The sequence below is a fragment of the Odontesthes bonariensis genome, chromosome 7 (genome assembly GCF_027942865.1).
Source record: "Odontesthes bonariensis isolate fOdoBon6 chromosome 7, fOdoBon6.hap1, whole genome shotgun sequence".
NCBI classification, from domain to species: Eukaryota; Metazoa; Chordata; class Actinopteri; order Atheriniformes; family Atherinopsidae; genus Odontesthes; species Odontesthes bonariensis.
The window spans coordinates 17526030-17540670 of NC_134512.1; the positions used below are offsets into that span (position 1 = coordinate 17526030).

A 14641-nucleotide genomic window follows, 5' to 3' on the forward strand; every position below is an offset into this window, starting at 1 on the left:
ATATCTAACAGCAAAGTCTCATCTGAGTGGAGGAATCTGAGGTTTCCCCAGATGTTTCTCCCCATTTTTTTTTTTTTTTATAAAAAAAACCCCAAAAGCATGTAAATCCCAACCACATGGGTTGACATACCATAAGGGAGGAACTGGGAAGATATTTCTGACAGTTTCGGTTTATACCCTCATTTAAGCTCTCAGTTTAGACACAAGGCATTGTATTTCTGAAGGCTTTTATCTTGTCCACTGAGCCAGAACGTGGTGAGCAGAAATTTGCATTAGTGGGCGATTATGAATACCTGTGACAGATTCTCTCTGCTGGCTCCCTGGGCGGAAATGAATTGGCTCCCTCTGTTGACTTGCACAGGAAGACACACACCAAGCAATTAGACTTTAGTGGTTAATATAGCAGCTTTTGCAGGGAGGGCAAGGAGGTTCAACATTCCTGCTGGGCTCATGTCAGCATCCAGGCACATTTCCCCCCTTTTCTTTTTCCTTTTTTTCCTTTTTTTTATGAGAATACTCAAAATATGACAAGCTACCTGTCCACCAGCCAGCAGAATTCCTCTGGGGGTGAGGGGATAGTCGCTTTAGAATTGCCTCATGGGAAATGAGGTGACAACACATGACGTAAGTTATTCATAACAGAGAGGAGATGTACTGCAGCTATCTCTGCACATCATGCATATTCATTGTTTACCTTTTTTGTTCCTCACTAGCTCTAGTTTGTTGCTGTATATGTAATTCAAATGAGCTCTCAGTAACTAAAACAGATATTGTTCCTGTTTTTTGTTTCATTGTATCTTGGTGATCACACTGTGTTTCTGTGCGATGCTTCGGTTCACCCACCCTTTCCCAGGTTGTACTGAGGGATCTTAAGCAGTACAGTGGTGAAGCCTAGGGCACTGTGCCACGGTGTTGTCTGTATTACTCATGCTACACATTTCCCTGGTGGCTGTTTGAACCTAGGCCTGGTGTGGCAGTAGGTAGACCCCCCAGAGCAACATGCACGGACTCTACATTGTTGCTGTGACAGGAGCAGTCTGCTGTTTACAAGCCTGCTATTGGGGCCTGAAGGTCTCGGAGCTTCACATCCTGTCTCAGGCTTAAATCAAGCATATTGTTCGAACTCTAAGCAGCCTCAAGCTCTTTCAGCTTAGACTGCACAGTGCTACAATAAAGTGGGTTCAAGATAGCAGTATATACAATGTTTGCAATGAACTTTTCAGGAAAGTTGAATGAATGTAACTGTTGCAAAGTTTGCATTATTTAGAGAAAATGCACATAAGTTGGAAGAAGAAAATTTGAGCTAGATATCTGTAGTAAATGAAAGTGGACCATATGTTGGGACTATTGGCATTTGTTCACACCATAATATATTGTAAGATTCGGCTTGCTGTGGGGGACATTTTTATTTCATCCCTGTCAACCCGCTGGTGTGATCCTCGTCACATGCTACTGATAATTTTAGTTTCAGACAGACTCATTAGGCTGTCACTAAATGGGTTTAAATGCAGCCGTCCAATTAGTGCTCTGCTGTGAAATGCAGTGGGTGTTGCGCAACGTGCTTAGCACCACTCCTTTACAAAATTATGTGGGATTACTCATTCAGTGTGATCCATCTTATTTCTACCAGGGGTCTTGACTTTTCTCAGTATCCTTGCCATGGAGGGGGTAAATGTTGCAAATGCTTCTCCAGTTGCCATATGGGCTTTTTCAGAAAGCGTTACTGCGTCTGAGTCTAAGAGGATTTGATGTACAAGTTAAAAGACAGCATATCATGTGTATCCATGTCAGACTTTCTGTTCAGCAGTAAGGCACTCTGCCAGCGCAGTGCAATTGCAAATAGGATTTCAAGATATTAAAAGTTGAATGTCTATTACTTTCAAACCACCTTGAATAAAATCTGTTGCCACTGGCTATAAATCTCAGAGGCTTTACACTACTGTAGTGCTCCTCGTGACATCTGGGACGTGGTTAAAGCCATTTTGTGAACAGGAACACAAAACAGGTTGGGAACAGGTTTGCTGAGACTGGTAAACTGGGGTAAGGTGCTGTAGTATGATGTGATGTTTCATGCTCTGTCTCTTCAGATCTTCCTTGTGACAGTGTGGAACTGGGATCTCTTCATGCTGCCCCTCTTCCTGCTTCTGCTCATCGGCTGGAACTACGTCCAGCTCTCTACAGGAAAGGCTAGCTCCAACCAGGACTTGGTGAGTGATCAGTTTCAGTCTTTTACAGATCTGTAGACACTACAGACCAGTGTAGAATTATTCAATAAGTTAATGCATTGAGACCGGAAGGAGCAGTGTGTGTATTGCCCTTTAAGACCTGGATTGTCATTTTTCATACCTAAAAGCTGTCAAACCTATCAAAAGCTTTTTATCCATAAAGTTTGTGTCGTCAGGGCTGAAAAATAAAGATCTGTTGACAGTTAACGCACATCTGTAAATCAGAATCAGAATCAGAATGCCTTTATTGTCATTATACATGCACAGTTTTTTTTGTTACGGTAATAAAATGAATAAAATATGGTGTTAGTGGTAATAGATATGGGACTATAGTACTTTCTAGAACATAGCACCATCTTCGTCTGCACCGTCTTTTGGAATTTATGCTTGCCCTACAAATGTCTTTGAAGGTCAATACTGTTCACACTTCTGACTGGCCTCCAATTTCACTGTGTTGTAAGCCTGGCCACTGCAGCCAGAGGTCAGGCCTACTCCCACACCCTCCCAAAAGCAAAATCCCTCGCTCATTCGTTGTGTTCATGGCTGTTGGCTAAGATGCCATCTCAGGGCAATGGTAAAGTCCAGGCTCACCCTCATATCCAGTGGGGAGACTCTGTTACCCCCCCTGTGACCCTGTGGCCACCAATGACACAGCTCTGCAACCAGGCAATGTCACAGTGTGCACCACAGTGGGGTAGGAGATGAGTTGATTTAAAGTGATCTAGGCAACAACATCCAAATTAAATGTGTTTTTTTTATTTCCTCTTTCTGTTTTTCTGAGTGCTTATGTTGTGGAGGAAAGAGATTGCTTTGGTGTGACAGTGCTCTTGCAAGGAAGGCCCTTTTTCACCTCTTCTTTTGTGTGAGGTCACCCCTGTGATGCAGTCTCTATGGAAACAAGCCTCTCCCAATAGGGGTGAATGTGCTCAAAGAAAATTTCATTACTAGGTGTTTGTTAAAAATGCTCCAGTGCCCACATGTCCCATTTGTTGGAAATCACCCCCTACCCTTTATTTTCTCATAGGTGAACATGACCATGGGTGATGACGAAGAGGAAGATGAGAAGGTATTTTATCTTGTCTCTTTCGAATAAGGGATAATAAGTTTTGGTACGATGTTATCACCCCGTTAGTTTTCAACATTATATCTACACAAAAATGAGTGGTTTTAACTTCTCAATTTGTGGCTTGTGGAAAAACTATGTTTGGATCCGACTAATGTTTCTCTCTGCAAAACAAAGTTTGAATCAAACGCACAAAAATTACTGCAAGCTTGGGGTGGGTACATACCTGGTTCAGCAAACAGCTGCGGGCCTTGTACAAACACATATTCTACCAAAGGTAAAAGCTACATAGGTTCTAGTGAGTATTTCTGTAAAGTAACTGGTATTTAATAAGAATATAGATATTTTCATGCATTCCAAATAACGGGAACATTTATGAAACTGCTGTAATGTTCAACGTAGTTCTCCGTCCATTTCAGTGTCACTACGCCACCGAGACGCTGCAGCCTTTTGAAAATATGAAATGTATTTAAACTGGGCTTTACATCCAGTTTTGAACAATTACTGGATATTACATCAGTAGATGTTTTTTTTTTTTTTTGTTTATCATCTCTAAATGGGATACCACCAAAATAAAAAAAATAAAAACACTTTTTACTGCCAGAAAAATGAAGGGAACAGTCACCAAGCAGTAAACCGATGCTCTGCCCCTAAAGTTTTATCAGTCGTTTTATCAGTGTTGATAATGATAATGTGTATTATTACTACTCTCTGGTGTCAAACAAAACAACAACACAACAGGAGATCTTTAAGTAGCCCGAAAATTATACTTCCCACAGCACACAACATTCAATTATGTTCATCCCACTGTCTTCTGTAAAGAAGAAAAAAGTTAACAGGGATGTGTATTATTGCTTTATGGCCACGAAGTGTGGAACTAAAGCAAAGCCTCCAAGCAATGACCCTTGTGCTGCGTGTCTAGGCCCAGGATTCATATCCATAATGCGCTCAATATATTCTGTTGCAATGACCAGGGGCTACTGAAGAGCCAGCTTCTTTTAAAAACACAGGCACATCCACCAAATCCTGTCTGAAAGGGTGGGCTGTTTTGCAGATGAAACTTGCATGATATATCTGTGCAGTGGAAAGTCACACTTTCTATCAGTGCGGTGAAGAAGAAAACTGATGCTTAAACAAAAAGCAGTGACAAAGAATATGTGCATTTTATGAATGTTAAATAGAGGAGGATTACTTCATTGGAATTATTTTTAGTCATTATAGCCTCTCAATAGAAAGGATAAGTTTTTCTTTACTGTACCTTGAAACTTCAAACTACAACAGAGGAAGGTTTCCTTGTGTACATTTTAGAAATGGCAGTTTTTTCGTTTTTTTTCTGCATCTCTGTTCCACATGTTTGCAAACTCAGCCTTCGCCTCTTAAAGCTTTTTGAAAGGTTTTCCATGAGCCTTCTAAGCCCTTTCACACTCGCAGGAAATGAAATATCTCCTTTCATTTACTAATTAAGCACTCACCCATGTTTGTTTTAAGCTGTCAGCTATAATTTAAAGTGGCTTATTTGAAAGTCTTGTTATGGTCTTGCTGTCACTTGAATGTGATATCATGCCGTTAGATCAAACAGTGTAGCTTTACACACCCTATCAAAGTCTTCTTTAAAAATATTTGGGGTTAAAGAGTGATCAGTGTTAAATTTGATGACTTCAAAGCCTTGCTTCTCTCCCTTAGTTTCTCCTTTAACATGTGAATAAAGCCTTTTCCCTCTGAGAAGGTTATGATTACCACTCAAATATGTTCCTATAACCCCCCCTCGTTTCCCCCCTGAGGAAGGAAATATGTAAACCTCAGACGGAGCAGTGAGAATGTGAAGGCATGACGTTAAAGAGAGACGAAAGGCAAGGCGGTGTTACAGCAGGATAATGCAGAACAGATTCTCTGCCTGTGAACAAATCTGTCCTCAGGGATGGAGACAGCTTACAAATTATGTGTGGGCAAAGTGACTTCCCCTTGGCCTTAGGTATCAATTGAGCAGATAGACAATATTTAATCATAACATAAAGAAAGAGAGAGGCAAAACAAGTCCATAGCTCTTCAACAGAAATGAACAGGGAAGATGAAACAGCCTTTCCATTGCCCCCCGGCTGGCAGCGCTGGTCCAGAGTTGACTTGTTCACAGAGCTCAGCCCATGGGAGTTTTTTGGGGGGGAGGGTTAGGAAGGGGTTGGGGGGATGCCAGACTGTGCTTCAGGGTTACTCTATCTTTCACCCAACAGCCCTCAGTCACCGCTAGGTCTCCTTGAACACACCAGTCAGACATGCTGCCCATGTCATGATCTGTGGCGTGCATTGTGTGACCAAACAATACGTTAAAGCCTTTCCCCAGCAAAGTGTGCGCTAGTTTATTTTAGTCACATGTGTGATAAATTGTTTGGAACACAGGTGTTTTCCATTTAGACAAACTTTGAATTTTCTTTTCTCTCAAAAAGTCACAAGATAAATATTCCATCTGAGAACTCAAATTTGGCACAGTTCATTCTAATTAAAATTATGCTAAATGAGCTTTTATTTCCAGCCTTTGATAGCAGCACACATGTCTTTTAGAGTATGTTTACCTTTCTGCGGGAGACCAAATTGGTTCTCCATTACTGCACCTTAAAAGGAAGCTTTTGCAATTTTGTCTGAAATGAGAATATGATTTCACTCAGGTTTTCTAATCAGTAGAAATTTCGTACTCATTTAGCCCATCCCCAGTTTACCCATCCTTTTCCATTTAAAAGGGAGATCTTTTATTTATTTTTGTTTTGCTCTACACTCATGTACATGCTAAAAAGAGAAAGGAACAAAGCATATCATCACATGATTAATGCAGGAAAAACTCCAGTTTCGGTCACTCAGGCAATAGAGGATTTCTGGAATCCTAAAGCAGATGAATCATGATAATCATGAGAGCTCTGCCTCTTGATGCATACTTCAGATTACATCTATTTGTCTGTTTTTCCTCTTAGAAATAAAAAACAATCTCTTTTCTTACTGCCAGAGCAGTTCAGGATAGATTTACCTTGCACGTGTATCCATTGCAGTTAAATAATGCTTCATATGGGTTGCTTAAACAAGTTTGAATGGAGATATGAAAAGGAATGCCGGGATGCTGAGGTTCCTTATCGAATGTCTTTTAACAGACTCTAACTACATGCCCTGCTTTCAAAATGAACCTGGTGAAAATATCTCAAATAAAACCTGACATAGAGTAAAGGACACACATATAGGTTGCTGCCTGATCCAGCTAAATGAAGTGGGATGATGCAGAAACATAGATAGTCCTCTTTCACCACGATGAGATTTCATGAGATGTTAATCTAGAAGAAAACATATTTGTGATAGTTTTTCCTTTTTTGGACAGTGCTGAGTCTTCAGTGTCTGTCCAGATCAGAGCCCAGTGGGGGAGGCTCCGCTAGTGTGGGAATTGCTCTCTTCCTGCGCCTTTCGTGGAGGAGAGAGGGCCCAGCAGTGGGGAGTCTCTCTGTGCTGGCAGACAGTGTGTTCCCAGGGGCTGCTTCATGAAGCTCTGATAAAGGCAGTCTGTCTGGGCCCTGTCAGTGCATACAGGCTGCGGCTTCAGCTGACTTGTAACACAAACATATAGGCATCCTCAAGCCTTCTGTTAGGGTCCATTAGAGCGCCCTCCCCCAACACTTTCCTTCCCCCTCTCACTCTTCCTCTCCCACTCTTCTCTCTGTCATCATTCCTGTCATTATTTCCTCCTTTTGATGTAAAAGCTTCTCAGCTCTCTTTAGCTTGTGTTACTCATGTTATCTCTCACTCTTGTGCCCTGAAAGGCTTCGTAGTTGTTATTATTTCCGAGCTTGATGTGATCGCATTTATTTCATTTTGAGAAAAAAAGTCTCTCACTCTCTCACACACTGACTTATTGCTTTGCGACATTTTTATTTTTTTTCTCCCCACCATGTACCTTGAAAGGAGATGATCCCGTATGTGTATTGGCTGTGACAAGAATCAAGCTGGCTGAAGTGTTTTTTCTTCATGCGGAGAGAATGTTAGGTTAGAAAGACAAACCTGGCATATTTGTTAAAACATGTTCAAACTTGTCCTGTGCAGTCTGCTGGAATGGAGTCTCTCCTAAGTTGTGAGTCCCCTGCACTTCCTCTCTAGGTCGTCTAGTCTGTCTGATTGCAGAAGGCCATTTTATGTACTTTTCATCTACCGCAGAGTCTTGATTGTGCTGCACTTGTGCAACAGCCCTATTGTGGGTTGCTGACAAAAGATGAAATCTTTCAGCGATCCACATAACAGCTTCTGAGCGCTGTCTGTCTCATCTTCAAAAGCATAGTCTAAAGATGTACAGTGTTTGCTCATTATGGGCCATTCAATAGATAAATCACACATAATAGCACGGCAGAGATAAACTGGTCTTTGTCTACGCTGCTCAACAATTGACATACGGTGCACCTCATCAGTGTCTGTGGATTTTTTCTTCCTTTTAGGAATCTGGAAAAAAGGGTTTGATGGATAAAATACACATGGTCCAGGAAGTGGTGCTGGTCGTCCAGACTGTGTTGGAGGAAATCGCAAACATCGGAGAGCGAATCAAGAAGTATTGATCATATTTAACACACTCAAAAACTTTATTTGATACTGAATAAATGCCGTTTGTCTGATTTAACTGTTTACTCTAGAAATACACCTTAATTCCGCTTTAATTTCTTTACAGCATATTCAGCTGGTCTGTCCCATTTTTGTCATCCTTGGCCTGCCTGGTGCTGTTTTTGGCAGCAGCACTATTATATTATGTCCCACTAAGATACATTGTGCTGATATGGGGTAAGTTTAACATGTTAAAACCCAATTGAATTGATGAAATATGAATTTTAAAAACTGCTTTTACATAAGTGAAAGAACACTGGGTAAATTGCAAGAGCTATCAACCTCCCACTATCGGTTCCTTGCTTGATCCTTCAGTATTGTCCCAAAAACATCCCAGCAAGTAGTTTAAAAAAACAACACCAATATATCATTGTTGCAAAACACAGCAGATAAAACTTATCCAGTCTTCCAAACTGAAAAAAATCCATTATTTAATGAAGTAAAGTAATTTAAGAACTCTGGCATTTCTACACCTCTGCAGATGCACAGAGATCAGACTGTTACAGAAGTTTGCGCAGCCCAGTGTGGGTTGATGCAGCAGAGCCCAGTAGAGGCCTGACCGAGGGTTTGTGCAAAAACAAAGCAGAGTCAGAGTAGCAGGCTGTATATAATACATGATGTCCTTGGGCAGTCTGTAGGCTCCTGGTCTAGCCTCTCATTATCTGCTGTAGTCATACAGAACAGACCGTTGTCTCTGTGGTCAGGGAGGTATATGCTGCCCTTAACAGACTCTCCACCTCCAGCTGTAAGCCCACAACCACAGTACTTCCACACTGCCTTCAACACAATCAATACCAAAAAACCACTGTATCAAACAAAAAGCACAGTCTGAGACACTCCTCTGCCTCCCCAGTTAACCCCCATCTGTGTGGTTGCAAGGCAAGCCTTTCAAGTTGCTTTGCACATATTTAAGTCCTTAGGTTCTTTGTCTGCATGCCGAGGTACAAGCAGAACCGAACTTTGAATATAATGGTCCCATTACCGGACCCCAGAGATATTCTTCTCTCTCTGTGGTATGCAGCCACGTGAAAAGTAAATATAGATGTATGTTCTTGTAAGAAGTTATAAGACTGAAGCAAACCAAAATTAGCAAAGGTTTTCACGAATGCCCAAGTGTTCTTGAACAACGAATAACTGTAATGAAGCATTGTTTTATCCTCACTTGTTTCCATTGTATTTCTCAGGCTTAAATTAATTTTAGCTGAAAAGGACCCATTGAAACAGCATTATATGATGCAGTTACTGAAACACTGGTGGGAGGTCCAGACTCCACATAGATAGGGTTAACCAACTTTTTATCATTATTATTTTTTACACTGTAAATCACTTTAAAACTTTGCTGCCTGGTGTGACACCTTTATTTATTAATGTGTTCTTGTTTTCACAGGCGTTAACAAATTTACCAAGAAGCTGCGCAACCCATATGCTATTGACAATAATGAAATACTGGATTTCCTCGAGAGGGTGCCATCTGATATTCAAAAGGTAAGGGTCCAATTTTACATACAGATAGGGATAGAATTCCCTGTAGATGTCTGCATTATTTGCTGTACCAGAATTCCCAAGTGCTGTGGAAATGTATCCTCTGGCTTTGTTTGATTAATAATGGACTCGCGCCTTTAAAGCAGCCCTGGCCCAATTATTCCTCAGTATAACTCCATCCATAGTCGCATTGGTGCCTGAATGGGGAGATGCTCTGTTCTCAGCCATGTTGCTGTAGCCTCGTCTGTTATTAGCTATTTTATGTGTTTGATTGAGGCTCTGTGACACTGAAGCTAGTGATTGGTCGAGTGTCGTCAGAGAGCTCCTGACGTCTCTGACTGTTGTGTCAGCACAGAAACTCTGATGTGGGCTCAGTCACTTCAGGGTGGTAGAGTCAATTAATATATTCGTGAGCCCCAGTCGTCTCGCTGGGTGCCATATGTGATTACATATTAGCCACGGCTGATATGTCATTTGCATTTACATCTCAGAGCAGAGAAGAGCTGTCAGGTTGTTATAAGTAGTGCTGTGTGCTCGCCGTCCTCTGACTTGGAATTTTGCATAGCCAGGAAATGAAGTGCCACACAATGCCTTCATCTCGCAGGTAACTCGCCAGACAGAATTCTGCAAGAAATCCTGACAGTCTGTATCTGGCAAGACACTCTCACCCCAGTCTTTTTCTTAGCAGCACCCTTGATGTCCTCCTGCAGCAAGCCATTGCTGACTCCTCTGTGATGTTGGAGGGAGCCTGTGTTGTTTGAGATTTGGCTGACTGAGTTGGCAAAACAAGGTGGTGAATACATTTTGATTCACAATCCTTTGTATGTCTTCCTCCCCATCGGAATACAGGGTTTGGGCTTTGAAAATGACTCACTTTCAAATCCTTCGCAAACAATACTTTTTAGCCTGGTTTAAAAAGAGGAGCTACATCTTGAAAATAGCTCCAATCATAAAAAAACAAAACACCCTTAAGATTCATCATAAGTACGTTTCATTGTGTACTGGGAAAAATAACCTTAACGTCATATACACAGGAGACCCAAAAGAATAGACCACATATTTGTTTTTGTTGACTTGGAACTTCAAACCTCAGATAGATGTGGACACAAAACACCACAAAGGCTGAAAATTGACTCCTGTCTTTCTTGCAAATGTGACTTGGCAATTAGTGCCTGCGCAGATCTACAAAGTGCGCCTCAAACGGGGACTTCTGACAACACTGTGTCTGTCTTGAAATAAGAAGCATCTGTCAGTTCTGAGGACAGTTTCATGTTCTGATGCAGGAGGCAGTCACTTTGTTCCCGCATTCCATCTCCCATTCTAATAATGGAGAGCAGCTAATTAGCATAGAGTTCTTACCTTTATTCAACAGATTCACTGTATTGGAGCTCAGGAAGCAAACTTCAAAAGCTAGTTTTCAAATTCCAGCTCTTTTTGTCAGCTTACCCTTATGATCAGTCTTCTTTGGATTATTTATGATGGTACTTTTGGTGATAATTTGAAAAATTTTCCATGTGTCAAACGACACATTTATCATACACATAAGTAAGTGCATTTGAACACTGAGGAAACTTAGGAAATAGAAAATGTGTAAACATGAGTGAAACCACAGATTCTATAATACTATAGATTCGCAACTCACGGTGCATTTCCGGTTTCTAACGAGGCGATTTTGGTTGCAGTTCCACCCTCTTTCCACATGGGGCGCTCAATTTTTGGAGACCAGAATGAATGGAGTCCAATGGAGCTATACGCCCTAGCGTGCCCTTATCTCAAGATATATTTTTTTCTCTAGTAATTCGAATGTCGTGTTCGAAAGAGGATGTTTAGAAAATACCCATGGCTGAGTTTTAGATTTTTAGAGCCACTCATTTGCTTAAAAAAAGGATTTTAAGTGTATATGACGTCATACATAGCTTACGACCGGAGATGCCGCTTTACGGCAACAATCCTGCTTGTTGTTGGTCTCAAAGGCAGCAGCGTTTTCAAGGAAGAGCTGTAGTAAGAGAGAATCTGTGGTATCATCACAGATTCTTAGGCTGTGGTAACATAAGCGGAAAAAGTCCATCTTAATTCTGTTGTCGCTTGGTATGGAGCCAGCCGTCAAGCGGTGCCTCTGGTCGTAATTCATTTTTTCGCCGGTCGACCAGCTGTCATTAGCACAATGCTAGCGCGTTGTGGACAACAAGAAGCCAACCTGTAAGAAATCAAAGGGATATATGTACTCGTTCAGTAGGTTTTTGACTTGAAACCCATGTTGAGCTCTCAGAAACTACATTCAAATCTGAGCACTCTTGAGGAGACTTAGGTGAAACTGACCATTTGTAGCATCTAGCTCTATTGGGCCCAATTCATTCTGGTCTACTCTCCACCGACGCGCCCAGTGGAATTCTGGTGGAACTGCAGCCAAAAAGCCGGTACAATGGGGCTTAATAGTAAGTGGCAAGGCTGTTAGCAGGGGCGGATTGGGAAGTATTTTTCCACCGGGACAATTTTTCCCTTGCCGGCCTCATACCAAAAAAAAAATTTGGTCAATTGTTTACCACCAGGTGGCAAAAGCACACGACTGTCTATAATAAACCTTGCTCTCCCATGCACATTACAATGCTTCTGCTATTGAGGGCTTTGGACGCTATTTCCATCAATTGACTTTCTAGCAGCTGTGCTCGTGCTTACGTAACGGCATGACTAACAGAACATGTCTTTCAAATGGAGAACTGGAGATTGAAACATTGAGTTGCAGCAATACATTTTCGTTCCATATGTAGCCCATTTAGATCAAAACAACTCTCCTGAAACCATTCAATATTCAAATAGCTCAATTCGGATATAACAAGTGAACATGCATTTTTGAAAAAAAATATTTTAAACCATTAGCCTGCATGAACCTTGCTTGCTTGCCTTCATCTGCTAGCCAATTTTCGTCCTCTGTTGCTAGCCAATTTTCCTCCTCTGGTGACACGACGCTGTTTTCATAACTTTGCTTATTTGACTTTCTGGTAGTAGTGGCAATGCTAACATTATAGAGGAAATTGAACATAGCTAATTCATACCAACAAACAAATGCGCAAATCCAAGTGTCATTGAGTATTTAGGTCCTAACACATCATGTTAAATACACACAATTAAACTAGCTTATGTGCTAACCTGACTAGCACACGCCAATGTCAATGCAACAATGTCATTTACCTGTACTTTGCCGGTGTGGATTGTGGAATAAATCCGTAATTTTTGAGCACTTAGATGCCTCCTCCTCCAACTTTTTCTTCTTTTTAATCCCGGCTTTTTCAGCACCTCCTTTTTCTTTTCGTTTGCCTTCCATGTTGCACTTGACTCCAGAACTGCAGGAGTAGGACTTGCCAGAAACAGACCTAGATGCTTGCCATCACTTGAGTAGACTAGGGCTGAATTTCAGATGGCGCACTTGTGCACTTCGGGCACTATGTTTTAGTGCGTAATTAATATGCCATACGCACTAAAACATGAACACTTCAGTGCACAAGTACTAAGTACTACGGGCTGCCAGTCGGCTTACAAGGGCCGTTGACATTATGTTTAGGCCGGCCGGCCCGGCGGGATAAGTCCCAGAAGTCCAGACGGCCAATCCGCCCCTGGCTGTTAGATAGATAGGCTGTGGTGAAACTCAAGTTTAACTTTATGTACAGGAAGAAAAAAAAAAAGGTTTTAAGTTCATATATCCTGATTCAGCCTAAAGAAATGAAAGTGACTCTGGGGGTTTATAAAGTCATGAATAAAGTTACATGTCAACTGATGGTGGTAACTTTTCAACTTAAACAACACTAAACACTCACAAAGTTTTCTTTAGGGGACATAACTTACAGTGACTGATTATGCAGTTTGCAACTCCCTCACTGGCCTGGCAGGTCATCTCAACAGTTGATGTCTGTTTCTAATATTGTGATTCTGGTGCAGAATGAGGGGGGCGTACACTGGTACAGAACCCTTGACTTCTCAAATCCTTCCTCCCTGTGATTAATCCCCTCTGCTGCTGTGTTTAAAAAATGATTCATTACAGGCGAGCCCGCCTCGCTTTCCCCTGCACCAGCTCTCCTCAGGGGAGCCATTACCGTGCGCTCCACTGAGCTCGGATTACCTGCCTCTGACCAAACTCCTGTTTGTTTTTACAGGTGCAGTACAGTGCAATGAGAGCGCCCACCAGCCAGAGCCAGCTGCGGAAGAAGAAGTAAGCTCCGCAGGTATGCTGGAAGAAAGGCTGGTCTCTTTTTAAATGTGGTACGATGCAGTCCACCTGACAATAACGCTTCAGTGCCAGCCGCATTCCATGACCCCTCGCACTCCACCACCCTACTTCTGCCCCCTGCTGCTCTCTGGCTTGTGTGTTTGCCACCCCCCTGACAGGGGCTGTGAACTGCAGCAGCCAGGAGGGCAGCACATGGTGCTGTCAATCACAAGCTTGGAGGTAAAGAAAAGAGATCATTGCGAGGCTCAGCCCACATCTTTGGATATAATTTAGAAAAGGAACGGAAGGCGTCTGCTTTGGCTTACCAAAGACCTCCAATGTTTTTCTTTTTTTCTTCTTACTTTGGTGTAATTGAGAAATTTGCCTCAAGGAAACGATAATGCAACCTCAACAAACCACTGCAATGTTTTTTTCTTTGTCTCTGTTTAATAGAATGAAAAGTCATATATTGAATAACCAAGGAAAAATGATATCTTTTGTTACACATTTAGAATAGTATGTGGACAGATTACTCAATTTTACTATGTTTTATGGTACTGATTCTTTGTATATAATAAAATGCTGCCATACTTCTTAATTTTATCTCACAAGCAAATATATATTTATTTACTGAATGCGTATTAATTCCTTATACCTGATCTCAAGTTTATCTGTGACACTTTATTTTATAATCATGTAAAAGTTAAGTGTTAAATTTACATCATCAAAGGGAGATTTTGCAAAAATCTTGAATAAAGAATCTTGATCAGTTTGAGTTCTTGCTTTTTCCTGATTTTTTTTCAATAACTGCATCCTACAGAGGATGGATTACACCACTTCTTTACTTGAATACACAGTAAACACATCTGATTACACAACACGGCCATTGAAACTGAGCTCACACACCGGCCACCGCTGTGCCTTGGTTACCGAGCTCACATCAAAGCTGTGTGGCTCCAGTGTGCTTCCTAATGCATTGCTTTGTTGCCTTCTCACAATAACAGGGTCCAGATGAGAGAGAAAGGGCTCATCTCACAGGGAGTACTCTCTCCA

At 41.6% G+C, this 14641-nt stretch overlaps 1 protein-coding gene across 3 annotated transcripts in view; it reads left to right on the plus strand.

Moving 5' to 3' along the window:
* The window catches only part of mctp2a (multiple C2 domains, transmembrane 2a), a 35556-nt gene extending 21217 nt beyond the window's left edge, over positions 1–14339 (plus strand). For 2 of the 3 annotated variants that reach the window (XM_075469809.1, XM_075469810.1), the window contains exons 17-22: positions 2088–2207; positions 3250–3291; positions 7746–7855; positions 7973–8082; positions 9293–9390; positions 13536–14339. In XM_075469809.1, coding sequence (XP_075325924.1) covers positions 2088–2207; positions 3250–3291; positions 7746–7855; positions 7973–8082; positions 9293–9390; positions 13536–13595 — 540 coding nt within the window. In that variant the 3' untranslated portion in view covers positions 13596–14339. The remainder of the gene's footprint in view (positions 1–2087; positions 2208–3249; positions 3292–7745; positions 7856–7972; positions 8083–9292; positions 9391–13535) is intronic. The other variant, XM_075469811.1, reaches the window with a different exon arrangement.
* Positions 14340–14641: the final 302 nt, after the last annotated feature.